Genomic DNA, 27043 nt, shown 5'->3' with positions numbered 1-27043 from the left:
CATACTATATCAGGTGTGTAAGAGGGGTTTGAAAGTGCTTGTCATAGATTGAGAAAGGACTGTGGGTAAGGGGGGGTTGGGAGTTCTTGTTATTTACCAAGAAAAGGCTGTTGGTAATAGTGAGAAGTTCTTGCCACATGCCATGCAAGGACACGTGTACTTACCACACTCGAATCAATAGTTGTGAATGCATGCATGGCGTGCTTCCACAAACCGAAGAAAGTCGATAGACATGGTTTCAGTGTTTTGACACATGCCATGCAATAGCAAGGGCTGTAGTAGACAAATGCGGACTCTTCTTGTCGAATACCATAAAACACCTCAGGCCCTAAGGTAGGTATGGCAGCTTCTGCCACACATCTTAATTGCATTATCAGGAACTCTGGAGGAAAGAGGTGTCTCCCGCCACATGTCTACATTTGACTACTAGGGATTGTGGATAAGAGTCAGGTCTCCTGAAAGTCTACTAAACCCCATAAACTTCAACGTACAATAGTCTTTGGGACTTTGAGAGAGCGGTTATCCTGCCTACTACTAAACTGAGAAAAGGCTCTTGACAGAGTGGAAGTGGAAAAAAACAGATGTATTCTCAAAATTCTGGAGGCCAACCAATTGTCACCATGTCATGTGCCATGGTGCTCAGTGAAGGCCCCAACTCAGCCCTTAGGCAGCAACCCTGAAAATGTAGACTGGCATTTACTGGATGCTAAGAGGCCATTATACAGATATGTGAACTCACATTTAAATGGGGATAAATATCCTTCCCAAAGGTTGGTTCGTTTAATTTGTCCACAGATTCTGAAGTTCGGGTGGACGCATGTGTAGTAAAACAGCAGCGCACACCACTTCTATGTTATGGTCAAGGCCACTGAATCAGGAGACTGCGGCAGCAGCGTTTTTGCAATAGTTATGGATTTGCTGCATTTGCCACATAATCCAACATCTGTTGTAAAATCTGTAGATTTTAACTGAAAAATTGTTTCTAGTTCAAACGGTTCAAAAGTTACTAAAAACGCAGCAAAACTTGTTGCCGCGCAGTGGAAGGCCCTTTGCAAAGGATGACTGGTCACCTTACTGTCGCTTATTTCTCAATTTGGGTGTTAAACTGGTACTAATGATGTGCAATCAATGCCCAGACAGTGTTAACAAGACAGAAAATTAGAAAACAATGAAGTAAAACTTTCGCAACATGTGCACATAATTTGCCTTTTCTTGACGCATAATTTAGTCAACCCAGACGCCCAATTTTGCCCTCCCCTACCTCATAATTCCAGTGGCTCTGCCTACAATGACCACTGCACAGTGTACCCATGATAGACAATGTGTAGGAGTGTATATTTCGGACATTTGCCCTTGCAACTTTTTTCTGTGTTTTCTTCGCATAGTAATATTTTTCTAGATGGAGAAATTCCTTGCCATACACTACCAGGAAGTAAGGCGGATTTTAGATGTTTTTCACACCTCATTTTCAAACTGCATTGGCCTTTTTAGCACTATGTGAAGTCACATTAATTGGGTATGATAGACTATTGATAAGGTTTGCGAAGACCTACAACTTTGTGGGTGTTCACTACCGCAGATATCAATCACCATCATAAAATATTTCATAGTTACTTATTAGGGGGAATTTGTCAAAAGTTATCGAAATATGTGTGTGTGTACAGGCTATGCTGTTTGTATTGCCCTACCTATCTTAACTTTGCTTAAGAGCAGTTGCAATTTTAAGAAGGTCAAAGGCTGCCTTTAGTTGGTGCAGACTGCAGCCTTCCTTAACCTGTTGTAGCCTGCAGCTTCTTTTACATTTTTATAATTAGCAGCCTCCCCTTGACTGGCTGCAGCCTTAAGTTTGTGCAGAGTATAATATGCATTTTTTTACATAGGCTGTTGACTGTGTGTAGGCGGCTGCCTGCAGAAGTGATTGCAGGCAAGTATCCTCCTTCGAGTTGGTCAAGACCTGATGAACCTTGTGTAAGACAACTGTCTCAAATGTAGTGAGCTCACATCATTCCTAGGTGTGTTTAAGCTACAGTTTAAGCAGAGTTGTGTAGGCTGCATCCTACCATATATTTGTGTATAGTGCAGCCTGCCTATGTGTTTGTACATTAGGGCCTGACTGGGTTTGTTGTGCACAGTCTAGGTGTGTAGGCCTGAGTGTGCCAGGAGTCGCCTCCGTTATGTGGATTCGTTTGCGTCAAATGTGGTACAAGTTAAAATAATTGTTTACAGTGAGTTTTTAAATATTCTTTTTTTTTTTACACCTTTGTTTGCAGATTAAGGCAGCGACTGAACAGCAACCGGAGACCAGTGAGCAGCAGGGAGACGTTGAACGTGTGCCTGGTCAGTTTTGGCAGGTACGTTTGCGTTTCACCATCTGGGCCTGGCAGGGCTGGCAGTGGGGTGTGTCAGCGGCACCGATGTTCCTGGGCACCATGAATGGTCTTCAGGAAGCAGGTGCTGCCACCCTGCCCCAGGCGCTCAGGAACATGGGTCACGTGCACAGCATCAACGTCATTCTGGGACACGTCCGGGACCAGGAGGAGGCACTGCTGAGCACACTTTTGCCTGTGCCTTTCTCAGTGCTTAGTGGCTCAGCCAACCTGGAACAGCAGCAGTCACCACCTTACACACACCTTACCTCCCTCGGCTCCGATACGGACCAGCCAACTCCACACGGTAAAATACCCTTTAACATGAAGTGTGAGTCAGGGAGGGGTAGAACGAGCACATAGTGGTGACCCAACTCTCATGAAAGCAATAGCATGCCTCAAGAAAGACGGATCATGCGTATGAGGGAAAAGCCAGGCTTTCTTCTAGTGTCCAGCATTACGGTGGGTGATATTGGAACGTGGTGCTGTACAGGTAATTTTGAAAACAAATACTCTCCTGGCCAAAATCCACACCAGAAGTCTCTTCTCAGGAATCTTACCACTTAATAAACACACAGTTATCAACTAGATAAATTTACACTTTCACAAAGAAATTCTCATGTTCTAGCCTCAATGATTCAGAGTGAAAGTTCTGAATATATGGCCATCGCAGATGCAGAAAAGTCGGCTCCACACTGTAAAATGCCCTTTAACATCATTTAACATACATGGGTATCAAAAGGCATTAGGTGGTAACCGGTAACCTAGGTCTTTCGGAAGTAATTGCATAATTCAAAATGATTGGGGCATTGATGACTCTAGGCAAACATGAGATCAAAAACTAGATTAAAACTCTGGGCATCCACGTTTGGTGATGTACAAACCAGCAATATCCAGGGTTTTTCCATGAACATAAAAGCAATATAGTGTGAGGATAATTAGGATTTTTCCTTCACTATAGCATCTTGTAGTAGGTAACATTTGGAAGTGGTAGTGTGTATGTATGAATATTGACACATCATTTCCCCACGTCCTCATCAACACCCGCAGTCTTCTATCATGTTTCATTAAAGTGCAACCAATTGCTGTGGATATGCACATTTTCATGGGATACACACAGAGCCTGATTCGCAAAGGCCCTCTGTGCTTGTGGTGGCCCCACAGTCATGGGGGGACTCTACGCGCTTGGGGCGGAATCTTCGTAATGAGAACTCTCACTACAGTGATTCTGACCTGAGTGAAGAGACTTGCCCACACCGCGGTACCTACGCCACAAGTGTGAAGACCCTTTGTGAATGAGACCCTCAATTTCTATCCTCTGTGTCCAAGTGAAGGCTCCACATGATGTCAAGATCTACAGATTGTGTCACTTTAAAAGAGTCTTTGTTGAAGACCTTACATTACATTTTTTTCTGAACTTTTGTTTTGCACCATTTTAAAAAGGTTGGGCATGCCTTTGTGGAAATTGGTATCTTCTGCTTGCTTCTTGATCTCCGGCTGAAAACCTCGGTAAAAGTTAGCTGACACCATGTGAATGTTAAAAGGTTGATCAAAAGGGTGCTTTAAACACACAGCACCCTCCAAATGTAGATTAGCAAAAGATAATGTAGGCCACTCAATACCACCACCATTTTTTAGATATGTTCAACATTCCAGTTCCTCACTAATTTATTCACAAACCTCTACATATCAGAGAATCCGCTAATTTTGCTTTGAGTTGGGCCTTACTGTTTTATTGTATTAAATGTTTTTCAATTTATTTCACAAGGTATTTAGTGGTTCCCTCTAGGAGAGTACACCCCTGTTGTAAGCTTGGTAAATGTTACTGTTACAGTCATGTCACCCATCAGCATTTTAGCCCCCCTAGTTGTTTGAAACAGCCACAACCTTTTTATACTTTTTTATAAATTGCTAATGTGTGCCTATTACGGTACTAGAATATTATTGCCAGAATATCACCTGAAAAAATAGTGTCTTAAATAATGTTTACAAAAATATTGGCTCATCAGCATTAAAAGAAAATTCACGCCCAATTTGATCATATTTTTTTAAACTTTACTTAGGACATAATATTTAAGTTAGACAATATTTCTGTATGAGATATTCTAACATAACCATGTGCCCTGTCGAACATGCGATTTTGCGAACTAGATTTTTGCATCTGCCATTGATCCTCTTAGGCTTTGGAATCGTGCTATGACGTGTTGACAGAGTGAGAAAAACTTGGGGTGGTGCTGCCCTGATTTATTCAATTTCATTTCAATATTACTTCTATCAGTTGCTGAACTTTCGTGATGAGTTTTTAAAAAAAGATTTTGTTTCTTCTCTGTCCAAACTTTAGTTGATTTGTATTTTGTTGACAAGTTTAATATCTTCTTATCCTGGAGGCAGTTCAGTAGTTTTCTTTTTGATCTACCAGTTTTGCTTATTTTTTGTGCAACTGGTACAGTCAACTGCTATTAAATAAGGTAATAATCCAAATGTAATAATAATCCGGACAGCTACCTTGTCCTAACAAACACCAATTTCCTTGATTGGTCACACCATACACGTATATTTTTATTATTAAAGAAAACCTTATAAGGCATCTAAAGGAGTCCATACATTAATAGGTGGGTTCTTGTAACTATCCAAATTTGACAAGTGACTTTGTGTAGCAGACAAAGTCTTCTCCGACTTCTGGTATTGACAATAGGGACAATACAGTTTCTCACTAACTGTCGGTTACTTCGTCTCCAGCCATCGACTCAGAAGCACGCAAGCAAAGATTTCTTAAAACAGACAAACTTAATCCCTAGTATTCTCAAACTCACTATAGAATAAACGTTGTGTACACAATCTTGAGAAACTGTGATGTTTTTCTACTGATGCCTCCACTCAAATTCCCCACTGAATCTTGCTACGATAGTCATAGAATGACCATGAGGCCCAAAGTCACTTTCTACTCGGATCTCCAATATTCATTACGCTGTTGGTAAATCCTATCTTAAGTACTTCGAACTAGTACTCCCTTGACTCGACAACCTTATAAATCGATTTGGGGGTCCCCCAAGGATGTTTAGCATTAGTACACGCTGCATTCATTATCACGGATTTATAGCACGTAAATTAGTTAATTTGTATATAAGAAAAACAGATCAATTTTCTTGCACAGGAAATCTGAAGCCATGATCCAGTGCATTAAAGTGGGGCATTAGATTGAAATATTTATTTAAGATAGAGCAATTTCCTAGAGTCTATAGTGAAAGAGGGATTAAGTCTCAAGTGTGTATTTTCACGTGGAGAAGTATACATTTTTTTAAGTCATCAAACCTAATGCCTGGTAGACACATCAGGTCACACACAAGATAAAACAGGGCGGCCAGGGAGGCAATAACCCTAACAAACACAGGGGAGTCCTAGAGAGAAGCTGGCAAACATTCTTCAGTGCCCGGCTGTGCCACCCCGACACAACCCACTGACGCAGCGCCACTGTTAGGAGAGCGTTACACTGATCTTGCAATAAATCATAAAATTAATAGTTGGTCACCTAGAGTGGGATTTAGGGCTGCTAAGAAATATTGTCACATACATGCACATACACCTCTGCATGTACTAAAAACAGATGCACATTTAATTTATGTCTGTTTGTCCCATTTAGCGATGCGCCCATTAGTATTTGAGCGCAAAGACCATATACTGATGTGTTTGTGTGGCCCACCTGGTTTTACCGGGGGTAATTACCCATACTATACACCGTGACACGAGTAATCAAACATTTAAACCTGCTCACGAAAAGTATTCCGCATTATTTAGTCACAGTTATTAATTGTGCGCAAAAACATATTGAGCACATGGAGCAAACAATATTTATATAAGCTGGGGCAGAGTAGCCATATACAGGCAGGCACAGAACAGTCAGTGTCATACAAAGACAGGCACAGAGCATTCTCCTGCAAGGACAGCACAGCTCTCTGCACAATTTGCAGTCTTAAAATGACGCTATTGAAGCGTACCATGCTAAGGACGCCCACGAGCTGCAGTTATCGTGCACTTTAAGGACTCATTTTGTTTGTTTGTTCCTGTTACCTAGGGTGTTGTTTGCTCTGCTGCAGCATTCCCTAAGTTTAATGCACAGTTTTGACTTTTAGGTCTGGAGTTTGACAGCACAGCTGTCAAACAGACCTCCTACTCACAATATACATAGAGTAGGCTGTGAGTCTGCCCATTTCAACCTTTGGTTTTCAGAAACCATCCCATTTTAATCATTGGCTTAAGACTTTGTCAATCACGTCTTGGCTCAGTACAGAGGCGTATTCATCTCTCGTGTGATTGGATATTGGCTGTTTTGGTGTGTCCTTCTCTATTCACTAGAGCTGCCTTGCTCTGCACGAGGAACTACTTTACAACTATTGCCCTCTGTCCACTTCTACCGGCTTCCTCCGGTGTGTGTCACTTTGACGTCTAGCGCTGCTGGAGATAGCAAATCGAATCCAGACCTACTGGCATTTCCAATGTTAATCAAATGTAGGTTTGATTAATTTCTCATCTGCCCTGCAGCCAAAGATCAGTTCAGGAACATTCTGTTGTTGTGTGGAACAAATGGTAAAATGCTATTTTGATAAAAATGGCAAAATGCAATAGTGTTGTGTAAATATCTTTGGGAATTAATGGAGTACTGTACATAGTAGTAGGGCAGATTTAGAAAATATGTCATAAAAAAGGACAGAACAATAGGCTGCTACTGGCAGCTGCTGTAGGGAGCATCGGCAGTGGGTAGCAGTGAGTAACGCATGTAGTAAGTAAAACCAGCAGTGTCCTCCTAAGAAAATCTTTGGTTCTTAACCCTTGATATTAATTTTCAAATTAAGCACTGTTTTATGCCAATTTAGAGCATCATGTCAGCCCTGTCCTTTCAATGTTATTTTAACTAGTTCTTGAGTCTCCTAGAATTAGATATCTTTTTCTTTCATGGGGCTTCTTGTATCTTCCACAAAGTATTGTGACTTGGACAATATATGCTCAGGTGCTGGGTAGCCACCTTACAGTTTGCGGAGTCTGTTTTTTGCCTGAGAACTTTATCAAATGCATCTAAACTCAAATTGTTTTCTGCAAGAGGGTAGTCAAGGTTATGGACTCGGTAGTCCATGTTGGCGTGAGCCGCTGATCAAAGCATCTGTTTTTGGGGTCCATTCTGTACGAACTATTTCAATTCGAATACACCTTAAGTGCAGAAGGAGGTATAGATGTACTGTTCTTAACTCCAAATCTAAACACCTTAGAGAAAAAAACTAAAATTAAAATAAAGAAATGATACAAATATCTCACCAAGGTATGTATATGTGGAGTAGGAAATGTATACAAACGTACCTTTCGATTTTTTGCCCCCTGATATTCTGGTCGCGATGCTGCGACTTGTCAATAGTTTGGATTCGATGTTGCCAGCCCTTACCGGACCACATAGTATTTCACGTGTACGTTTTGTGGAGTAGTGTCCGGACCAGCCTGTCCTGCTGGACTATACAAATGACACCCGATGGGACACTAAATGTCGGGGCCTTTTCTCTTCCTAGTTCCTTCCTTCCACATTTCATCTTAAAAGACCTCACAGATTTTCTCCTGGTTCACAAGAGTCCTTCGCGTGATCCGGCCCAGGCCATCTGATCAAGCTCTCCTCCGCAGAAGGAAGCTGCGGGGATTAGGGATTTTTTTTTCCTGTGTGGTTTATTTCAATGTTTGTGGATCTTGACAGATACAAAGGCTGCTAATCCTTAAATACAGCAGGAAGATTTCAGCCAGTGGATAAAAAGCTTAGTGCGAGCAAGGATTCAGGTTAGAAATATGGAAAATGCGACACCAGGTTGTTCAGAGAGAGTGGGGGTGGAGAGTGGGTCACCTCTGGAAGTGATCTGGGGTGGTAGCACCCTAGCTGGTGCAGACCCCAGAGACTGACTGAACCCCATTTGTCTCTGGTTACTCCATCTTTTAAGGGAATATCTCTGTGGCGACGAGTTAACACACTTTAAGCGGGCTCTTACTCTACAATGCAGAGGGGACAAGGGCAAGACATAGGTAGGGCGCACACAGTTACATAAAACACATCTGATCACAAGCAGGAAACAGAAAGCCTTTGTTTGCATCACATGACGAAAATGTTGCAACCTTTACAACAACCTCAGTGACATTGTAAATAGACCTGGGTGAAATTTAAATTACGCTGGTATCATTTGTATAATTTCAGGAATTTCACATTATACTTGTTAAGCGAAACTCACAAAGTTATCAGTGCCGTTCGGGGTTAAAATTGATCATGAATCTGCCATAAACAACAAAAATTTGCAGCAAACGCAAGAAGACAAGAGAACGCAAGTAGCATTTTTTTCCTGCACTTTTTTTTTGCATTAAATGTGCTGACCTGGTGTCACAAACTGACACAAGGGTGCATTTTGTTGAAATTTCACATAATTACACAAAATCAAAATTACACAAATTTCGCACAAACCTAGATGCAAGGGAGCCGGGAACGGTAGGGCGCTCAGGGTGAATGGGCCCCTTAATCCTGGATAGGTGGAAAAAGACAGCCATAATTAGAGTGCTGTAGGCTCTCAACCACGGTTTGGCTGCACGACTGATAGCTAAGACCTAATCAATCTGATCACAACATCGCAAGAGGAGTGATTGGAGTGGAGTGATGCGGAGGGAACAATAGTAACTACAGATTTACCTTGATTTAGTGACATGCATTATAGTGGATGCGATAGAATTTCTGGTTGGTATTATCAATGACAAAATCAGGGTAGAAGAAAACGAGCAGAGGAAAACTAGGAGAAATAAACTAGAGTGAAGGAAGCTGCTGGGCAATGATAACTGGGGTTGACTAACCAGAGCAAAGGAAACTTAACCAATAACCAAAGAAAATGAATGATAGATCTTGAAAAACAGGGCAAAGTTTTTCTCAGTTAAACAAAGTGAAACCTGTAGAACAAGAAGACTATCACAATTTAATACAAGGAAATTAGGGCAAAGGAAAACTAGGAAAAAAGAAAACAAAAGTAAAACAAAACAAAAATAAAAGCAGTACGAGAAAAGAAAACTAGGACAAAGGATACCTAGGAGAGAAAAAAGTAAGGCTAAGGAAAACTAGGGTAAAGAAAAACCACAGACAAAGGAAAATTAGCATAAAAGAAATGTGGGGCAAAAGAAAATTTGAACAAGCCGATAACGAGGGTTAAAGCAAATTATGTTTAAAGAAACCCATGTCCAAAGGGAAGTAGGGCAAAAGAAAACTAGAGCAAAGAAATAATACTATCCAAGAAAACCAGGTCAAATGAAATAACAAAAGAAAACCAGGGTAAAACAGAACTTGGGGAAAGGAAAACTAGAACAAACAGAAAAGTAAGATAAAAGAAAACTAGGACAAAGGAAAATCAGCATAATTATTATGAAAATTCAGTGAAGGAAAAAGTATGGTATTTGACAGTTCTCTCAATTCAGTAAAGTTAAACTGAAGGCTTAGAAATGTACTCTCAATTCACTAAAAGGAAAACTAAGGCAAAATAATTCTATGTTAAAATTAAGCTGGCCAAGGAAACTTTCGGCAAAAAAATAAATCAGGGCAAAGGAAAATAGTAACAAAAGAAAAGCAGGTTAACAGAAAGGTAGGATGGAAGAAACGAGGGCAAGGGTAAACTAGGTTAAAGAGATCAAGAGTCAAGGCAAACTAGGACAAACGAAAACTAGAGTAGAAGAAAAATAGGATAAAAAAACGAGAGCAAACAAGAACAAAAGAAAACTAGGGTAAAAGAAGAGGCCAAAAGAAATGTATAACAAAAACCAGTGCAAATGTAAACTGGAACAAAAGAAAAAGCAGGGTAACAAGAAACTAGAATATAGGAAATACATGATTAAAGAAAACTAGAGCAAATGCGAACCAGGACAAAAAAATAAGGTAAAAGAAAAAGAGAGTAAAAAAACTATACCAAATACAAACTAAGACAAAATAAAACTCAGCTAAAAAATAACAAGAGCAAAAGAAATGTAGGACAAAAGAAAAATAGGGTAAAAGAAAACAAGGTCCTAGGAAATTTGTACACACAGAAACAAAAGAAACTGTGAGAAAAGTCTGATAGTTCAGTGACTGTTCTCAAAATTGAATGAAGGTAAAACGTGTCGCGGTAGGTTCTCCCGAATTCTTAAAGGACACAGGACACTTCTGATAATGAAAGAAACGCCAATGGAGCTCCCAATCCAATGAAGGGGCAAAGGGAAACCAGGGCTAAGATTTCCCCAACGTACAAAAGGGAAACTATGGCAAAGTTTCTCCCAAACTACAGAGGGAGACCAGGGCAAATATTCTCTCGTCCTACAACAGGAAACCAGGTGAAAGATTCTCCCAGTCTACAAAGGGAAACCACGGCAAAGATTCTCCCAGTCTCCAAGGAAAAACCAGGGCAAAGATTCTCCCAGTCTGCAAAGGGAAAACAGGGCAAAGATTCTCCCAGTCTGCAAAGGGAAAACAGGGCAAAGATTCTCCCAGTCTACAAAGGGAAACCAGGGCAAAGATTCTCCCAGTCTACAAAGGGAAACCAGAGCAAAGATTCTCCCAGTCTACAAAGGGAAACCAGGGCAAAGATTCTCCCAGTCTACAAAGGGAAACCAGGGCAAAGATTCTCCCAGTCTACAAAGGGAAACCAGGGCAAAGATTCTCCCAGTCTAAAAAGGGAAACCACGGCAAGGATTCTCCCAGTCTCCAAGGAAAAGCCAGGGCAAAGATTCTCCCAGTCTGCATAGGGAAACCAGGGCAAAGATTCTCCCAGTCTTCAAGGGAAAACCAAGGCAAGGATTCTCCTAGTCTTCAAGGGAAAACCAGGGCAAAGTTTGTCCTAGTCTTCAAAGGAAAACCAGGGCAAAGATTCTCCCAGTCTTCAAGGGAAAACAGGGGCAAAGATTCTCCCAGTTTGCACAGGTAAATCGGGGCAAATATTCACCCCAATCTTCAAGGGGAAACCATGGCAAAGATTCGTTCAATCTACAAAGGGAAACCGGGGCAAAGATTATTCCAGTCTACAAACGTAAGCTAGGGTAAATGCTTTCCCATTCTACAAAGGAAAAAAAGGGTACAGTTTCTCCCAAACTACAAAGGGAAACCAGGGCAAAGATTCTCTCATCCTACAACAGGAAACCAGGGCAAAGATTCTCTCAGCCTGCAAAGGGAAAAACAGGGGAAAAATTTTCCCCAATCAGGGGAAACCAGGCCAATGGAAGGCTCTCCTAATTCATTGATGGTAAAAGCGGGCCACCGAAAGGTTATCCAATGTGATATTAGTTTACAAAGAGACAGTACTTGGGCAAAGAACGTTTCTTTCCATTTACAGGACCAGAATTTACATAACCAAAGTGTCTCTAGGAAGCTAGAAACAAAATAATATCAGGGGGTCCTAATTTATGCAAGTAAAAGGGGTGCAGGAAAGTCCCAAGTTTATAGAATGGAATTCCCTTGATAGAGGAATTCTCTTCTAATTTATAAATAGGAATTCAGGGACAGGGAAGGTTGTGAGGTCCCCCAGATATTTTGGTGGAGTTTGTAACCGAGGAGGATTCATTTATGTACAGCTCAATCTTCTACTTGAAAAACACATGTCCTGACCCAACTGAGTCGTTAGAAAGACCTTTACACAGATGTTGAATGGGGAAGGCGAAGCAGAGAAGATGAGCGAATCACAGAGTGTTATGAACATGATTATGCATTAATAAACAGTAAAACTGAGATTTATTTGACATAATCACCACAGAACCTTTGTGCTTTAAGTTACAATACTCTAGCCCTATGCTTTAGTTTAATAGGGTCATACATGCTGGAACATTTAGTTTATATCAGTTGATAGTTGATACAATAGAACACATGCACTAAAACAGCAATTGGTTGGAGATAAGTTTAGGGCTGGAGAATTGCATCCTGGGTGACATGGTATCAATTCCATCGTGGGCCTTTTCTTTATCGAGTGTTTGCTTTCAGGAAGTCGCTTCTGAGTCAGGCTTGCGTCTCCCTACTCAGATTTATCCCACCCTCTGACCTCTTTGTTGGTCACCCTCTATTGTATTTCTCCGTCTCCTCTGCCATTACGTACTCAATACACCCACAGCTCTGAGCAAGACGTTATCATTTCTAGCCAAAGTTGGGGATTGATGGAGTTGACATGAAAGATAAGAGTTGGAGTGGGGACAGCAGCACCTGGGTGTGTGATTGAACAAAAAAACTAGAACTTTTTTGGCTTGAAGTCCTTATTACCTTCTTAAGTTTTATTCGTTGTAATCCATATGCAGGTCTTTGGTACGGTTGATCTTGGTTAGTGCAGCAACCACTCTTTAGGAACGATTTAAAGTGCGGCGACACATATCACAACCATCCTATTTGTAGACTTAAATGGAATCGTACCAGATTGGCTCTTGCTACCACTGAAACAAGTAGACCAATGGCAGACTCCGAGTACCAGATTTAGGGAATTATTACCTCTCGGCACAACTGCACTGGTTATCGGGATTTAATTTGACTGAACTGGGTGATCCCAGAGGAGTTGATAAAGTGACCCAAATAGATCAATGGGTCTTACACCCCTACAGGCCGCAAAACTCTACACCGTGCCTACTTAAGGTGGCTCAATATTTTCACTGGTAGATCCGCCATGCACCACCCACTCACACCCCCCACACACCAGACACCCCATTTGCCCTGTTCTTTGCTCACCCCATCCATAGAGAGCAGAGCAACAGCGGCTCACTGGGAACATGCGGGTCTCACCATGGTGGGGCATCTTTTCGAGAATGGAGTAATACTCCCCTTTGGAAATTTGCAGGAAAGATTTGATCTGTCTCCTGGTGGGTTTCTGACACACAGAATGCGCCTGGCCCAGTTACAGAGCCTCTGGAACATAAGAAATACAGAGCCACAGACACACACCTCAAGAGGTTGCGCTTTCCTACATAACCACCATACTCATACACTGAGGTACAGCATATCCCTGCGATTGGTAACATTTATAATCGGATTTTGTGTATGTATCTAGGTATGTGTATTTCTTAGTACAAATATGTATGATAACTATTGTTTTTCAAATATATACATATTATTTAGGTCTCCTTAAAAAATGTATACATTACTTGCGGTTATATATGCACAGTTTTCATAGAAGTTATTTGATTAGCTGCTTATGGGTCTAGGTTTCAATTATCTATCACAATATGTAAATACTATCCTATCAACTATTTTATCTATAAGTCCTTCACTCTTGAACTATTGAGGAAAAGTTCAAATAAAAAAATTCAAAGCTATAAAAATACACAAATTAGATTCAAGTACAACACGTAAAAGTCTGAGTGTATACAATACAAATTTAAATCGCAATATTTTATCTTCCTTATACATGTATACCCTTTCTATGTACCTATACATTTATTTCTTTACTCCTACTGGAGAAGAAGGGGGAAAATACTTTTACTCTCTCCAATGCACTACTGTCTCACCCTGTACCTCTCTCAATATATCATCTACCGCCACTCTCTGGCTCATCCCAAATCTCATCTTACTACTATGATCTCCCACATAACATTTTCTAGACTCTTCCATCTTCTATCCCCCAATTATCCTTTTCAGTCCAACTAACAGACTGACATGTCCACCACCAAAATTAACTCATATTTCCCTATAGTAATCCACCACCGATCCTTTTGGGTTCCGGAGTAGCGAAAAGCACTATGACGCCTCGTATGGGGTAGTAAGTGCTATATAAATACAACTACAACATACAGCTCTGAGTGAGGGAGAGAAGAGAGAAACAGCTATATCATCGCTGTAAAGAGGAACAGAGACATAGACAGATCTTAGTGTAGGAGAGCAGAGACACTTACAGATCTCGGTGAGCGACACGTGATTTCAGTGAGAGAGGTCACCGAGATATCAGTGAAAGAGAAGAGAGGCGTCCATAGCTGTTAGGGAGACATGCAGATCTCTTTGGGAGGGAGACCAGAGACAGACAGATCTTAGCAAGGGAGAAAAGAGACACAAAGCAGACCTTAGTGAGAGAGAACAGAGACACAAACAGACCTTAGTGAGAGGGAACAGAGACACAAACAGACCTTAGTGAGAGAGAACAGAGACACAAACAGACCTTAGTGAGAGAGAACAGAGACACAAACAGACCTTAGTGAGAGAGAACAGAGACACAAACAGACCTTAGTGAGAGAGAACAGACACAAACAGACCTTAGTGAGAGAGAACAGAGACACAAAGCAGACCTTAGTGAGAGAGAACAGAGACACAAACAGACCTTAGTGAGGGAGAACAGAGACACAACCAGACCTTAGTGAGGGAGAACAGAGACACAAAGCAGACCTTAGTGAGGGAGAACAGAGACACAAAGCAGACCTTAGTGAGAGAGAACAGAGACACAAACAGACCTTAGTGAGGGAGAACAGAGACACAAAGCAGACCTTAGTGAGAGAGAACAGAGACACAAACAGACCTTAGTGAGAGAGAACAGAGACACAAACAGACCTTAGTGAGAGAGAACAGAAACACAAACAGACCTTAGTGAGAGAGAACAGAGACACAAACAGACCTTAGTGAGGGAGAACAGAGACACAAAGCAGACCTTAGCGAGAGAGAGAACAGAGACACAAACAGACCTTAGTGAGAGCGAACAGAGACACAAACAGACCTTAGTGAGAGAGAGAACAGAGACACAAACAGACCTTAGTGAGAGAGAACAGAGACACAAAGCAGACCTTAGTGAGAGAGAACAGAGACACAAAGCAGACCTTAGTGAGAGAGAACAGAGACACAAAGCAGACCTTAGTGAGAGAGAACAGAGACACAAAGCAGACCTTAGTGAGAGAGAACAGAGACACAAACAGACCTTAGTGAGAGAGAACAGAGACACAAACAGACCTTAGTGAGAGAGAGAACAGAGACACAAAGCAGACCTTAGTGAGAGAGAGAACAGAGATATAAACAGACCTTAGTGAGAGAGAACAGAGACACAAACAGACCTTAGTGAGAGAGAACAGAGACACAAACAGACCTTAGTGAGAGAGAACAGAGACACAAACAGACCTTAGTGAGGGAGAACAGAGACACAAACAGACCTTAGTGAGGGAGAACAGAGACACAAACAGACCTTAGTGAGAGAGAATAGACACAAACAGACCTTAGTGAGAGAGAACAGAGACACAAACAGACCTTAGTGAGAGAGAACAGAGACACAAACAGACCTTAGTGAGAGAGAACAGAGACACAAACAGACCTTAGTGAGAGAGAACAGAGACACAAACAGACCTTAGTGAGAGAGAACAGAGACACAAACAGACCTTAGTGAGGGAGAACAGAGACACAAACATACCTTAGTGAGGGAGAACAGAGACACAAACAGACCTTAGTGAGAGAGAACAGAGACACAAACAGACCTTAGTGAGAGAGAACAGAGACACAAACAGACCTTAGCGAGAGAGAACAGAGACACAAATCAGACCTTAGCGAGAGAGAACAGAGACACAAAGCAGATCTTAGTGAGAGAGAAAAGAGACACAAAGCAGACCTTAGTGAGTGAGAACAGAGACACAAAACAGACCTTAGTGAGAGAGAACAGAGACACAAAGCAGACCTTAGTGAGAGAGAACAGAGACACAAACAGACCTTAGCGAGAGAGAATAGAGACACAAAGCAGACCTTAGCGAGAGAGAACAGAGACACAAAGCAGATCTTAGTGAGAGAGAACAGAGACACAAAGCAGATCTTAGTGAGAGAGAACAGAGACACAAACAGACCTTAGTGAGAGAGAGAACAGAGACACAAACAGACCTTAGTGAGAGAGAACAGAGACACAAACAGACCTTAGTGAGAGAGAACAGAGACACAAAGCAGACCTTAGTGAGTGAGAACAGAGACACAAAGCAGACCTTAGTGAGAGAGAACAGAGACACAAACAGACCTTAGTGAGAGAGAACAGAGACACAAACAGACCTTAGTGAGTGAGAACAGAGACACAAAACAGACCTTAGTGAGAGAGAACAGAGACACAAAGCAGACCTTAGTGAGAGAGAACAAAGACACAAACAGACCTTAGTGAGAGAGAACAGAGACACAAAGCAGACCTTAGTCTGAGAGAACAGAGACACAAACTGACCTTAGTGAGAGAGAACAGAGACACAAACAGACCTTAGTGGGTGAGAACAGAGACACAAACAGACCTTAGTGAGTGAGAACAGAGACACAAACAGACCTTAGTGAGAGAGAACAGAGACACAAACAGACCTTAGTGAGAGAGAACAGAGACACAAAGCAGACCTTAGTGAGAGAGAACAGAGACACAAAGCAGACCTTAGTGAGAGAGAACAGAGACACAAAGCAGACCTTAGTGAGAGAGAACAGACACACATACAGACCTTAGTGAGAGAGAAAAGAGACACAAAGCAGACCTTAGTGAGAGAGAACAGAGACACAAAGCAGACCTTAGTGAGAGAGAACAGACACACATACAGACCTTAGTGAGAGAGAAAAGAGACACAAAGCAGACCTTAGTGAGAGAGAACAGAGACGCAAACAGACCTTAGTGAGAGAGAACAGAGACACAAAGCAGATCTTAGTGAGAGAGAGAGAACAGAGACACAAAGCAGACCTTAGTGAGAGAGAACAGAGACACAAACAGACCTTAGTGAGAGGGAACAGAGACACAAACAGACCTTAGTGAGAGGGAACAGAGACACAAAGCAGACCTTAGTGAGAGAGAACAGAGACACAAAGCAGACCTTAGTGAGAGAGAACAGACACACAAACAGACCTTAGTGAGAGAGAACAGAGACACAAACAGACCTTAGTGAGAGAGAACAGTGACACAAAGCAGACCTTAGTGAGAGAGACCAGAGACACAAAGCAGACCTTAGTGAGAGAGAACAGAGACGCAAACAGACCTTAGTGAGAGAGAACAGAGACGCAAACAGACCTTGTTAGGGAGACAAGCCATGCAGGTCTCGCACAGTAATAACACAGACAGACATCTGTGGCTAAGAAGAGAGACAGACATCTTAGTGAGAGATAAAAGAGACATACGTAGCTCTGATAGACATTAATATCTCTGTGGGGTGAGACATACAGATCTCACTGTATGTATGTATTTCGATTTATATAGCGCACGAATCACCCAGGGGTCTCAAGGCGCTTGCTTAGGGAACCCGTCCTGGTATTCCCCAGTGAGATACCCCGGCAGGGTATTCACAAGGTGAAAGCCAGGCATCCCGCCGCGAGGGGCCGTAGTGGAGATTAAGCAAGCTATTGCCCAGAGTCGCAGAGTGTGACCCCGTGAGTCGAGTAGGCACCAGAGCGAGAATTGTCGAGTCTGTGGAATTTTTGAGCCCGAGACCCGCCGAGGCGGGGAAACGAACCCTGGCCCACGGTTGATCTCAGCTTCCGGGTCTGCCGCCTCTAACCACTGAGCCACGCTTCTCACTGGTGGACACTGAGGCACAACAGATCCAGTTAAGGTGACATGCAGCTCTCTCTGAGCCAGAAGGCGGCACACAGACACATGAGATAAGAAATAAACATGTGATCCCACTGAGAGAGAAGAGAGACACATGTATACCTCTCATAGGAAGAATTGCAGATTTTGGGGCGAGAGAAAACAGACACACAGATTCCTGCGAGGAAAAGTGAGACATGAAAAGTACATGAGGCAGAGCTGCCAAGTTACCCAGGTCCATGCGTGATGTGCTGCGCCACTTCAGGTTTTTTTTCCCTCTGAATTGTGGGACTTGTAGTCCTGTTTTATAATACATAAACAAGACTACAAGTTCCAGAATTCAAATAAAACCGGACAGGAGCAAGAGAAAAGTACACCTACCTCGTCTGTGAGGGAAACAACTACACATGAAGATCTCTGAGAGGGGGAAGGCAGACACACAGACCTTTGAGGGAGGGTGGGGGGCTCATGCAGATCTATGTGAACCTGTAAGTGCACATACAACACACATGTCTCCTTCCCGCCCCAATGTAATGTACTCTTTCTTCCAGACACAGACATGTTCTTAAGCAAATGCGAGGGGGACTTGAGCGACCTGAGGAAGGGCATGGAAAGCGAGAACGGCACACCAGGCCCAGACACCCCGGAAGAAGACCAGCCCAAGAAGAAGCACCGCCGAAACCGCACCACCTTCACCACCTACCAGCTGCACGAGCTGGAGCGGGCCTTCGAGAAGTCCCACTACCCGGACGTGTACAGCCGCGAGGAGCTGGCCATGAAGGTCAACCTGCCGGAGGTCAGAGTTCAGGTGAGCACAACACCCCAGGCAGCAGCATTCATTCTAAAGAGGCGCCTAGCTTAATAATGAGGACTTCTAAGCGCTACCGCTGCAGGCGCAACGACTACCAATACGCGAAAAAGTTAGTTACGCCTTTCTTTTCTACAATAATACCTTCGCGAGACTAACGTATGCTTCTCGGTAAGTTAATGGCGCCTTTTTAAAGACAGTTTGTCAACAGACTTACGGTGAGGCCGCACGCAGGTGCCAGGGGTCCCCAGTAGCCTTGACACTCCAGTTCTACGCTTGATTGTCTCACCTGGTAATGTTTTCTTTGCATGCTGGGTTTCGTAGTACAAATTTTTTATTGGACCAAAAAGACCACGCATCCCGGCATGCCATGAAAAAAAAAGCTGAGGCGGTTGAGCCCCGATAGTGCTTGGTGAAAACTTCCGAGGATTTTATTATTCCATTTCAAGTCTGCCCCTCTTTTTTTGGAGGCTAAAAACTGAAGTAGAAAAAAAGTCTCCTATGGTGGCGAAAATCTGATAGTTCTTTTCATTGGTAAAAACTGTAATTGGAGGAACCACAAAGTCGCAGGATTTATTTATTTTTTGCAATTTTATATAGAGCGAACTCTACCCGAAGATATATTATTGGAGCGCTTTACATGAGCACCAGTTGCATTACACAGGGACACATTCTTCTTTTTTGTAGGCACGGAGAGAGGAAGGGATTTGCACAGTCACAGGATGTTAAGCTGATGCCCAGACTCGAACCTGGTGCCCCAGTCGGCAGCTCTGGTTGTTACGCCACATCCTCTCCCCTTGTATTGGCCTCTAGGTGGCAGCAGAGTAGCCGATAGCAAAGAAAAGTGGGGTATTTCACGGCGTCCCTTGTCTGAGATGTTCAGCATTTCCATGCGTTATAGATTATGTGGAATTGCATTCTGGTACTTGTAGTTTTATTGCTCTGTCTATTAAGTAAGTTGACCCAAACCTCTACGACCTAGCACTCGTCTCTCCTCTCTGGATGTGCACAACACATACATGCTTTTGTTAAAAATGTACACATTTCTTAACAAACGGATAGCTGTTTATTTTGAAAAGAAAACCAGTTCCTTATTCTATACACACACTTAATGCAATAGTAGTAGTGGAAATACCTAGACTATTAGACTTATGAAGCATATTTCGCTATCAAGGAGGGCTGTGGTCAAAGTGGTCCTGTTGTTGTGATGGACAAGTTCATGGTACAAACCAGAGCCCAGAAGGCCGCCTCCTAAGTTATCCGCTTAATTAAAATATCATCTAATTAACATATCGCATAAGCCGCTATTCGGCCTCCGAAGGGCATAGGCAGAGCCCCGGTGTGCACAAAACCCGCTAATCCCCCTCCAATGCATCCAATTACCAACACTTACGGGCCCTTAATAGCGTAATCGCCTGCTGTTGGGTGCCAGGGCCAATAAGTGAGCTGCTAATTACATTAAAAAGCCTAATCAGCATCCCCCCCCTTGCCCCTGCTCCAGGGGCGCGGAAGCCACAGCTACAACAACAACAGCGAAGGCCTGTGGGCACTGCTTGAGTGAGGCTTACCTACACCACGCGTTCACTCCGCCGACTTCCAGGAAGACACTACCCTGCTTCACTCAAGATGACTCCACCAACCACAGACGTCTCCCACCCCAAGCGGCACTCAAGTTGTACCACCAGACCCTAGGACTAATCGACCTTCAGTTGTCCTATGACCTGCTGAAGGACACTTGGAAACTTAGATCTACCTTGGCCTACTCAAGATGTACCACCAGACCCTAGGACTTATTGATCTTCAGCTGTCCAGTGACCTGTTAGATCTAAGTTTCCGCAGGTTCTTCTATCAAGGCCTACTCAAGATGTACCACCAGACGTTAGGATTTATCGACCTTTATTTCTCCTACGACCTTTTGAAGAAGCCATAGAAACTCCGATCTACCCAGGATCACGAGACCCTAGGAATTATTGACCTTCAGCTGTGCTATGCCTTGTTCAAGAAGGACACGGGGAAACTCAAATCTACTAGGGCCTACTCAAGATGGATTCACAGACTTTGACTCACTGAATTTCAGGTCTACCATGGCCTACCAAATATGGACTCACTGATTTACCATGACCTAGGACTCACTGAAATTCAGATCTACCAGGGCCTACTCAAGATGGGTTCACAGACTTTAGGTCTCACTGAATCCCAGGTCTAAAATAGCATACTCGGCATGGACTTATTGACTTACCATGACCTGTCCAACATGAACCCACAGAACTTAGGACTCAGTGAACTTCAGATCTACCAAGGGATACTCAAGATGGGCTCACTGAACTAGTAGTAACTGAACTTCTAATCTACCATGACCTGCTCAACATAGACGCCCGAAATTCATTTCAACCAAGTCCTATTTACGATTGAGTTAGAGACCCAGGGGCAGACTTACGTTTCCTGGTGCATCCCTGCAAATCAGCAGGGATGCACCAGGAAAGATGCGTCGCGCAAGTTTACCCTTGTGCCACCACAGATGCGCCGCATTTACAATGCGGCGTATCATGGCGCATGGATAAACAGACGCGTGTTGAATCTGCCGGCGTAAGTTTGGCGCAGTGCTGGAGTTGCGTCGCGGGCGCCATGCAACTCCAGCACTGTTCCAACCCTGCCTATATCTAACATGGTGTGTCAAGACTTACACCTGCTTCAAGCAGGCGCAGTTTTGACACAACATGGCCGTAAAAGTGACTCGGTGAAATCTTGTAGATTTCACTACGTCATTTTACGTGGCGTTCCGGCGCTGGAACGCCCAACCTGCACCGGAACGCCCACATGAAACCTGACGCAGGTTTCATGTGGCGCAGGGCTTTACAACGTGATGCATCTCGCTAGATGCGTCACTTTGTAGATAAGGCGCAAAGTGGCCCATGGTTTACGCTGCCGCTGCATTACAAAAGTGACACAACGGCAGCGTAAAAGTGTCGTAAGGGGATTGTAAATATGCCCCTCAATGATTTACTGAACCTTAGATCTGCCAAGGCTCACTCCAGATAGAGCCACTTACCCTAGAAATCATTGAAGTCCCCAAGACCTTATCTTTTTAAAAGAATCGGAACAATACATTTCTGAGCATGCGATCTATAATGTAACATGTTTCTAGGATTTTTTTCTGTTAAGATTTAAGATTCTCTTTTTGGCTTGGTTGCATTTTTTTTTTGGGGGGACGACACATTGGTGACTGTTATTTTCTACTTCTTTTGTAAAATTACTGTTCAGTGCTCCATACAAACTTTTTTGGGCAGTCTTTGTTTTCTGAAAAATTTGAACAAAAGTATAAAAATGATACCACAGCCTGCCATATACGTACTCAATGGCCTGCAGAACTCACTGACTTTCAGATCTACAATGCTTCCTAAAAACTGACTCGCTGACTACCATGTCTTCCAAGTCACACCGAAGATGCGCTCACCCATATTAGGACTCAAAAACCTCACATATACCAAGAACTGCTGAAAATGAGTCATTAACTAACCTACAGGCCTACTGGACTCTTCTCAAGATGTGCTCAGTGATATATTGGCTCACTGTCTTCTTGATCTGCCAATCTATACTCAAAATAGACGCGCTTAGTTCCAAGCTGGCCCAATCCACTTGCAAATATTCTACGCTAGCGGGAATCGCTCAGGGTATCATCTAGCTCCATTATCTTTTCACCCACTCCGCCACTCTCGACAGAGGCCCGCTTTACGCAAATCAGTACTGACCCTGCTCCTCATGGGAACTGTCCATTCCGAACCAGAAGGCGAGGCCACCCCCAAACAGGAACACAATAACCCCTATATCAGTTTTTGGCCTTATTATGTCTCATTTCTCCACAAATTTATTGAACTACAACATATTGCTTCTGGTCTGTGCGTGGTGGCCTTGGGCTGTCCGGCTTCTTTGGTTACACCTTTTTTCTAGGATCCTTATTTCGAAGAAGCCTACGGTACAGATGGGATGGTCTTTACGCAGGGAGCTAGGCCTTACTTTGTAAGACAGGCTTGATAGTGTTAATATTAGGAATATCAGACTCGAATATGAATATTGGACTAAAAAATTTGTTACGCCAGTTCACAAAACAACATTCCAATTTTGACAAACATTTAAGTGGTTGAGACAGCTGTCTTTACCTTTATACTCTGCAATGTTCTTAAAAGTCAGAAAAAAGTGTCAAAGCTAAAAACTGATTTGTGGTCCTTGGTACAAAATGCAGGGAACATTATAGGGAAAAGGGAAGCAATCCTCTTCTCCCGGAAGGTTTAGTAAATTCATGAAAGCGGTGAAAAATGTATTTAAAAAAAGAAAATTTCAAAATACCCAAGTTCCGATGCGTGGATGTGAAACACTAAAGGGAAATTATCTTGATGTCTGATGTGGGGATTTTTGTATCCACAGGCCACTCATTTTATGCATCTGTTCCTTTCTCAGGTGTGGTTTCAGAACAGAAGAGCCAAGTGGAGGAGGCAGGAGAAGATGGAAGCGTCGACGATGAAGATCCATGACACGCCGATGCTTTCCTTCAACCGGCCACCGATGGGTGGCAACATGGGGCCCATGAGCAACTCCTTACCCATGGACCCGTGGCTGACATCGCCCATGTCTGCGGCCACCTCCGTCCACAGCATGCCCGGCTTCATGGGGCCAGCACAAGGCATGCAGCCCAATTACACTGGTCACTCCTTCCTCAACACGCCACCCCCAATGGCACCACCTATGCAAGCCATGAACAACTCCCCGTACCAGTGCGCCACCAGCTACATGGACAAGTACCCAATGGAGGACCTGGACCAGAGGAGCTCCAGCATCGCCTCCTTAAGGATGAAGGCCAAGGAACACATCCAAATCATTGACAAGACATGGCAGCCCATTTAAGGATAGGGTGACTCTTTCAAACTCTCGATAATGTCGGGTCAGAGCAGCCGCTTCGTCCGGTGGCTCTCCGATCCCTTACCTCAAGGAGCTCGGCGGAAGAAAGCTTTCCGCTGGGAACCGTGAAAGACAAAATGGCCACCTGACCCTCAAAATGCCTGGAGCACCTTGAGAAAAAGAGATGGCCGAGCGAGATGGCCACCAAATGTCGGCATGGTTTTGTTTCATGTTGACGGGAACTGTATAGACATGGCATACAAATATATTTTCAGAAAGGGATTATGAGCCATAGTGTGGATTAAAAAAAGAATACTTGTAAAGTTTGAGTTGACGTGGGGTGGCGTAAGAGCTACAGTGCTCACTATCGAGCGCGTGCAGTCACGCAAGCTACAGTCTACACCCCGGCACACAGCTCAGGTCACAATGAGGGGTGTTATGAAAAACCAAAGCCAGACAATGTAGAAAAAACATAAAATCATTTGGTTAGGATCAAATCCAGGTAAAGTTCACTAGTATTGTGTTATATGATGCTATTAATATAGTATTAAAGATGAGAACATCAACATATTGTTGTCCTCCACTGCCCCCCAAAGACTCTCCCACTCATCCAGGTATGTCACCCCTAACTCTCATTCATCTGTGTATTTTGTAGCCTTTTCCTCAGGCAAGGATGCTAAGGGAACTGGAAAGACAATTGATATTATAAGGATCGTGTATAAAAAAAAAAGTTCTCCTAAACATATTTGCCAGAAATGTCTTTTTCAAGATTTTTTTTCTTCTCTTCTCAATAGTCTCCATAACACAATATACCAATTTTAATATAGCATTCTGGGACAATAAATAACATTTTACCAAAAGAGATTTTTTTTTTTATAAGTGCACAACGCTGAGATTTACTAACTAAAATGTTAAAATATTTTAATACATTTCTAAAATATGTAATAACATTTCATTACAATTTAAAAAGTGAAAAGAAAAGAAAAAATGGCAACTTTGACCAGGAAAAGAATTCGTACAATGTTAGTAAGTGTCAAGTATTTTGTTTAAAAAGTTATATGTATTTGAAAGGATTCTGATTTGTCTTGATGGGTGAACACATCAGGGTGTGGCGGCCCAGAAGAGATCACCCCGTAACTAAGAATAATGTAGAGAAAAAGGTTTGAGAGTGCAAGGGTTCTCCTCCACCTTTCTTTATTTTATTAAACCCAGAATATAACAAAAGCTGTATTAAATTAAAAAAATTGTTAAGGGGAGGCCAACATTTAGAAAGATATTTTAGGATAAGAAAAATAGAAATCAGAGAAAACAAGGTAATTCTAAAAGTTGTTCTGGAGAATACATTTTTGTAAATTTATATAAGTGATTTTTAAGAATAAGACCATTGGTTAGATCTCCGCTGTACTGTGATTTGTGAGGAGTGTCTGTCAGATTACTTGCTCATGATCCACATTAATTTGTGGAAATGATCAAATCCTGTCCTTGGCATTATATAGGCACTTACAATTTACTCCAGAAACTCAGAAGAAGTATATGAAGCCTTCAATAGCGCCTAGACACCCGAGGGTAATAGTGCGCTATATACATTTTAGTTTCATTTCAATAATGTTGACCATGCATTATTTTTCAATCCAATATTCTTCTTTTTTTCCACCTATCAGAAGAAATAGAATTCCCTGAACATTACTCAAGCAAATGCAAAATCTTGAGAGAGATCTGAGTTCCGAGCTACAAATCACTCTCAGAACTCCATTGTTCTGTGTTCCCGTCCATCTCCCCTTTTACAGCACATACCATTAACATGACGTCCATGCAACGTTTTGATAGCGTTCAAATATAGAATGCAGTATACAAGGCAGCACCACAAAGTATGTAGGTGTGCTGGATTTTCAGAGGAACTATTGACTATGCACATGATTTCCATTTAGCCTAATTGTGTGTAAATGTTTCTCTTATGAATGATCTGAAAATCTGGCATGGATTCGGCCTTCGAGGACTGCCATTGGTCACCTTGGTCCTGGGAAAAAACTGAGATGTACCACATCACCAGGACATCTCAGGACTGCCACATTGCACGTCACTGGTCAGAGGAAGGACCAATGCCTATGCATAGAGAGGTCTGCACAATTGTGGCAAATGGCTAAGTCTTGTTAGCACTGCAGTGGGTTTGAAATAAGTGTGAATCACACTAGTGGTTGGCATTAACAACAGCTATAACTTGATGTTAAAAGAGAGACCCAGCCCATGAACATGGCTGAATGACATACTCAAAATGGGCGCTAAAACTATTAGCGTATGGTATGGCCCATTCAAAACTTATCGGACACCTTTTGCACCTGGTAGCTTTGCCAGTATAATTAAAATTTTACCCAGGCCTCCGAGACATGTCCACGAGTCAAATTAATGTGATATTTCCCTATACTAATTCACCACTAATCCTGTTAGCGTGCTACTTGCCAAAAAGCGCTCCGACGCCTCATCAGGGGTACCAAGCGCTATATAAATGCAAACCCTTTCCTCTTCTATTCCTCCACTATCCTTTTTCAATCCAGATAACAGACTCACATATCCTCCGCTCAAATTAATTTCATATTTCCCTATACTAATTCACCACTAATCCTTTTTGGCTTCCGGAGTAGCATGCTACTCGCAGAAAAGTGCTTCAATGCCTCATCAGGGGTAGTAAGCGCTATATAAATTCAATACTGTTTACGTCAGGGCAGTAGGTGCCCGAAGTGGGGTGGCACCCTTGTGGGATGGGTGGCAGGATGGGCACCTGCCTACAACTGGAAGCCATGTGTGCATGTATAAAGGTGAGGGGCAAGTATTTCCATTCCTTGGCGATCGGCAGAGGTGCACATGCTCCCCCATGCATTAAAATGTATATAAATGAGCAAAGGACATTCTACTGTAAATAAATAAATTAAACGATTTGTTAAAGGGCGCCTTTGGGTCTTCTTTTGCAGCATTTTCAAAGAGTTCAGCCTTGTTGTCATGTGACCATTTACCAACTCTATTCCTCCTCGCTTGTCCTAAACCTTCTTGTATGTATATGGTATTTCTATAGTGCGAACCTAGCCAAAAGGCAGCGGCACAGTGTGGATGGTGCAAGGACCTTTGGGGCTGATGCTGTAGTCACATCCTTCTGCCTTCTGGCCCCAGCATGGGGCACCTTTTGTTGCCTGTGGGCCATCTGGTTCACTTGGCTTGTGGCCATATAGACACTTGCCTAATATGGCCTTTTGTAGCACTTGTACATGTCCCTTTTTGTCCCTTTACCACACTGCACGTTCCTTTCCTGACCTCCAGGCCACCCCTCCTCCCAATTGGCAGTCCATGGTCCCACCCCCTTGTGCCATGTTTCTCTTTTGGCCCCACATTCCTTGGTTTTCTGATTCACAAAAATTGACTTGAATATGGACCATCCGCTCTGCCCGTCTTCCTAGTCCTTGTTGCTATGACACCACAGACCAAGACTTGGCTACATC

General features: G+C 42.8%; 1 protein-coding gene across 1 annotated transcript; it reads left to right on the top strand.

Moving 5' to 3' along the window:
- Nucleotides 1-2278: 2278 nt before the first annotated feature.
- RAX2 (retina and anterior neural fold homeobox 2) lies at nucleotides 2279-26476 on the top strand. Its single transcript, XM_078671339.1, has 3 exons — nucleotides 2279-2351; nucleotides 18406-18662; nucleotides 23118-26476. The coding sequence occupies exons 2-3, from the start codon at nucleotides 18414-18416 to the stop codon at nucleotides 23559-23561; spliced, it is 693 nt and encodes a 230-aa protein (XP_078527465.1). The 5' UTR covers nucleotides 2279-2351; nucleotides 18406-18413; the 3' UTR covers nucleotides 23562-26476.
- Nucleotides 26477-27043: the final 567 nt, after the last annotated feature.

Source organism: Lissotriton helveticus, chromosome 12 (genome assembly GCF_964261635.1).
Source record: "Lissotriton helveticus chromosome 12, aLisHel1.1, whole genome shotgun sequence".
NCBI lineage: Eukaryota > Metazoa > Chordata > Amphibia > Caudata > Salamandridae > Lissotriton > Lissotriton helveticus.
This window is presented reverse-complemented; position numbering and strand designations above follow the sequence as displayed.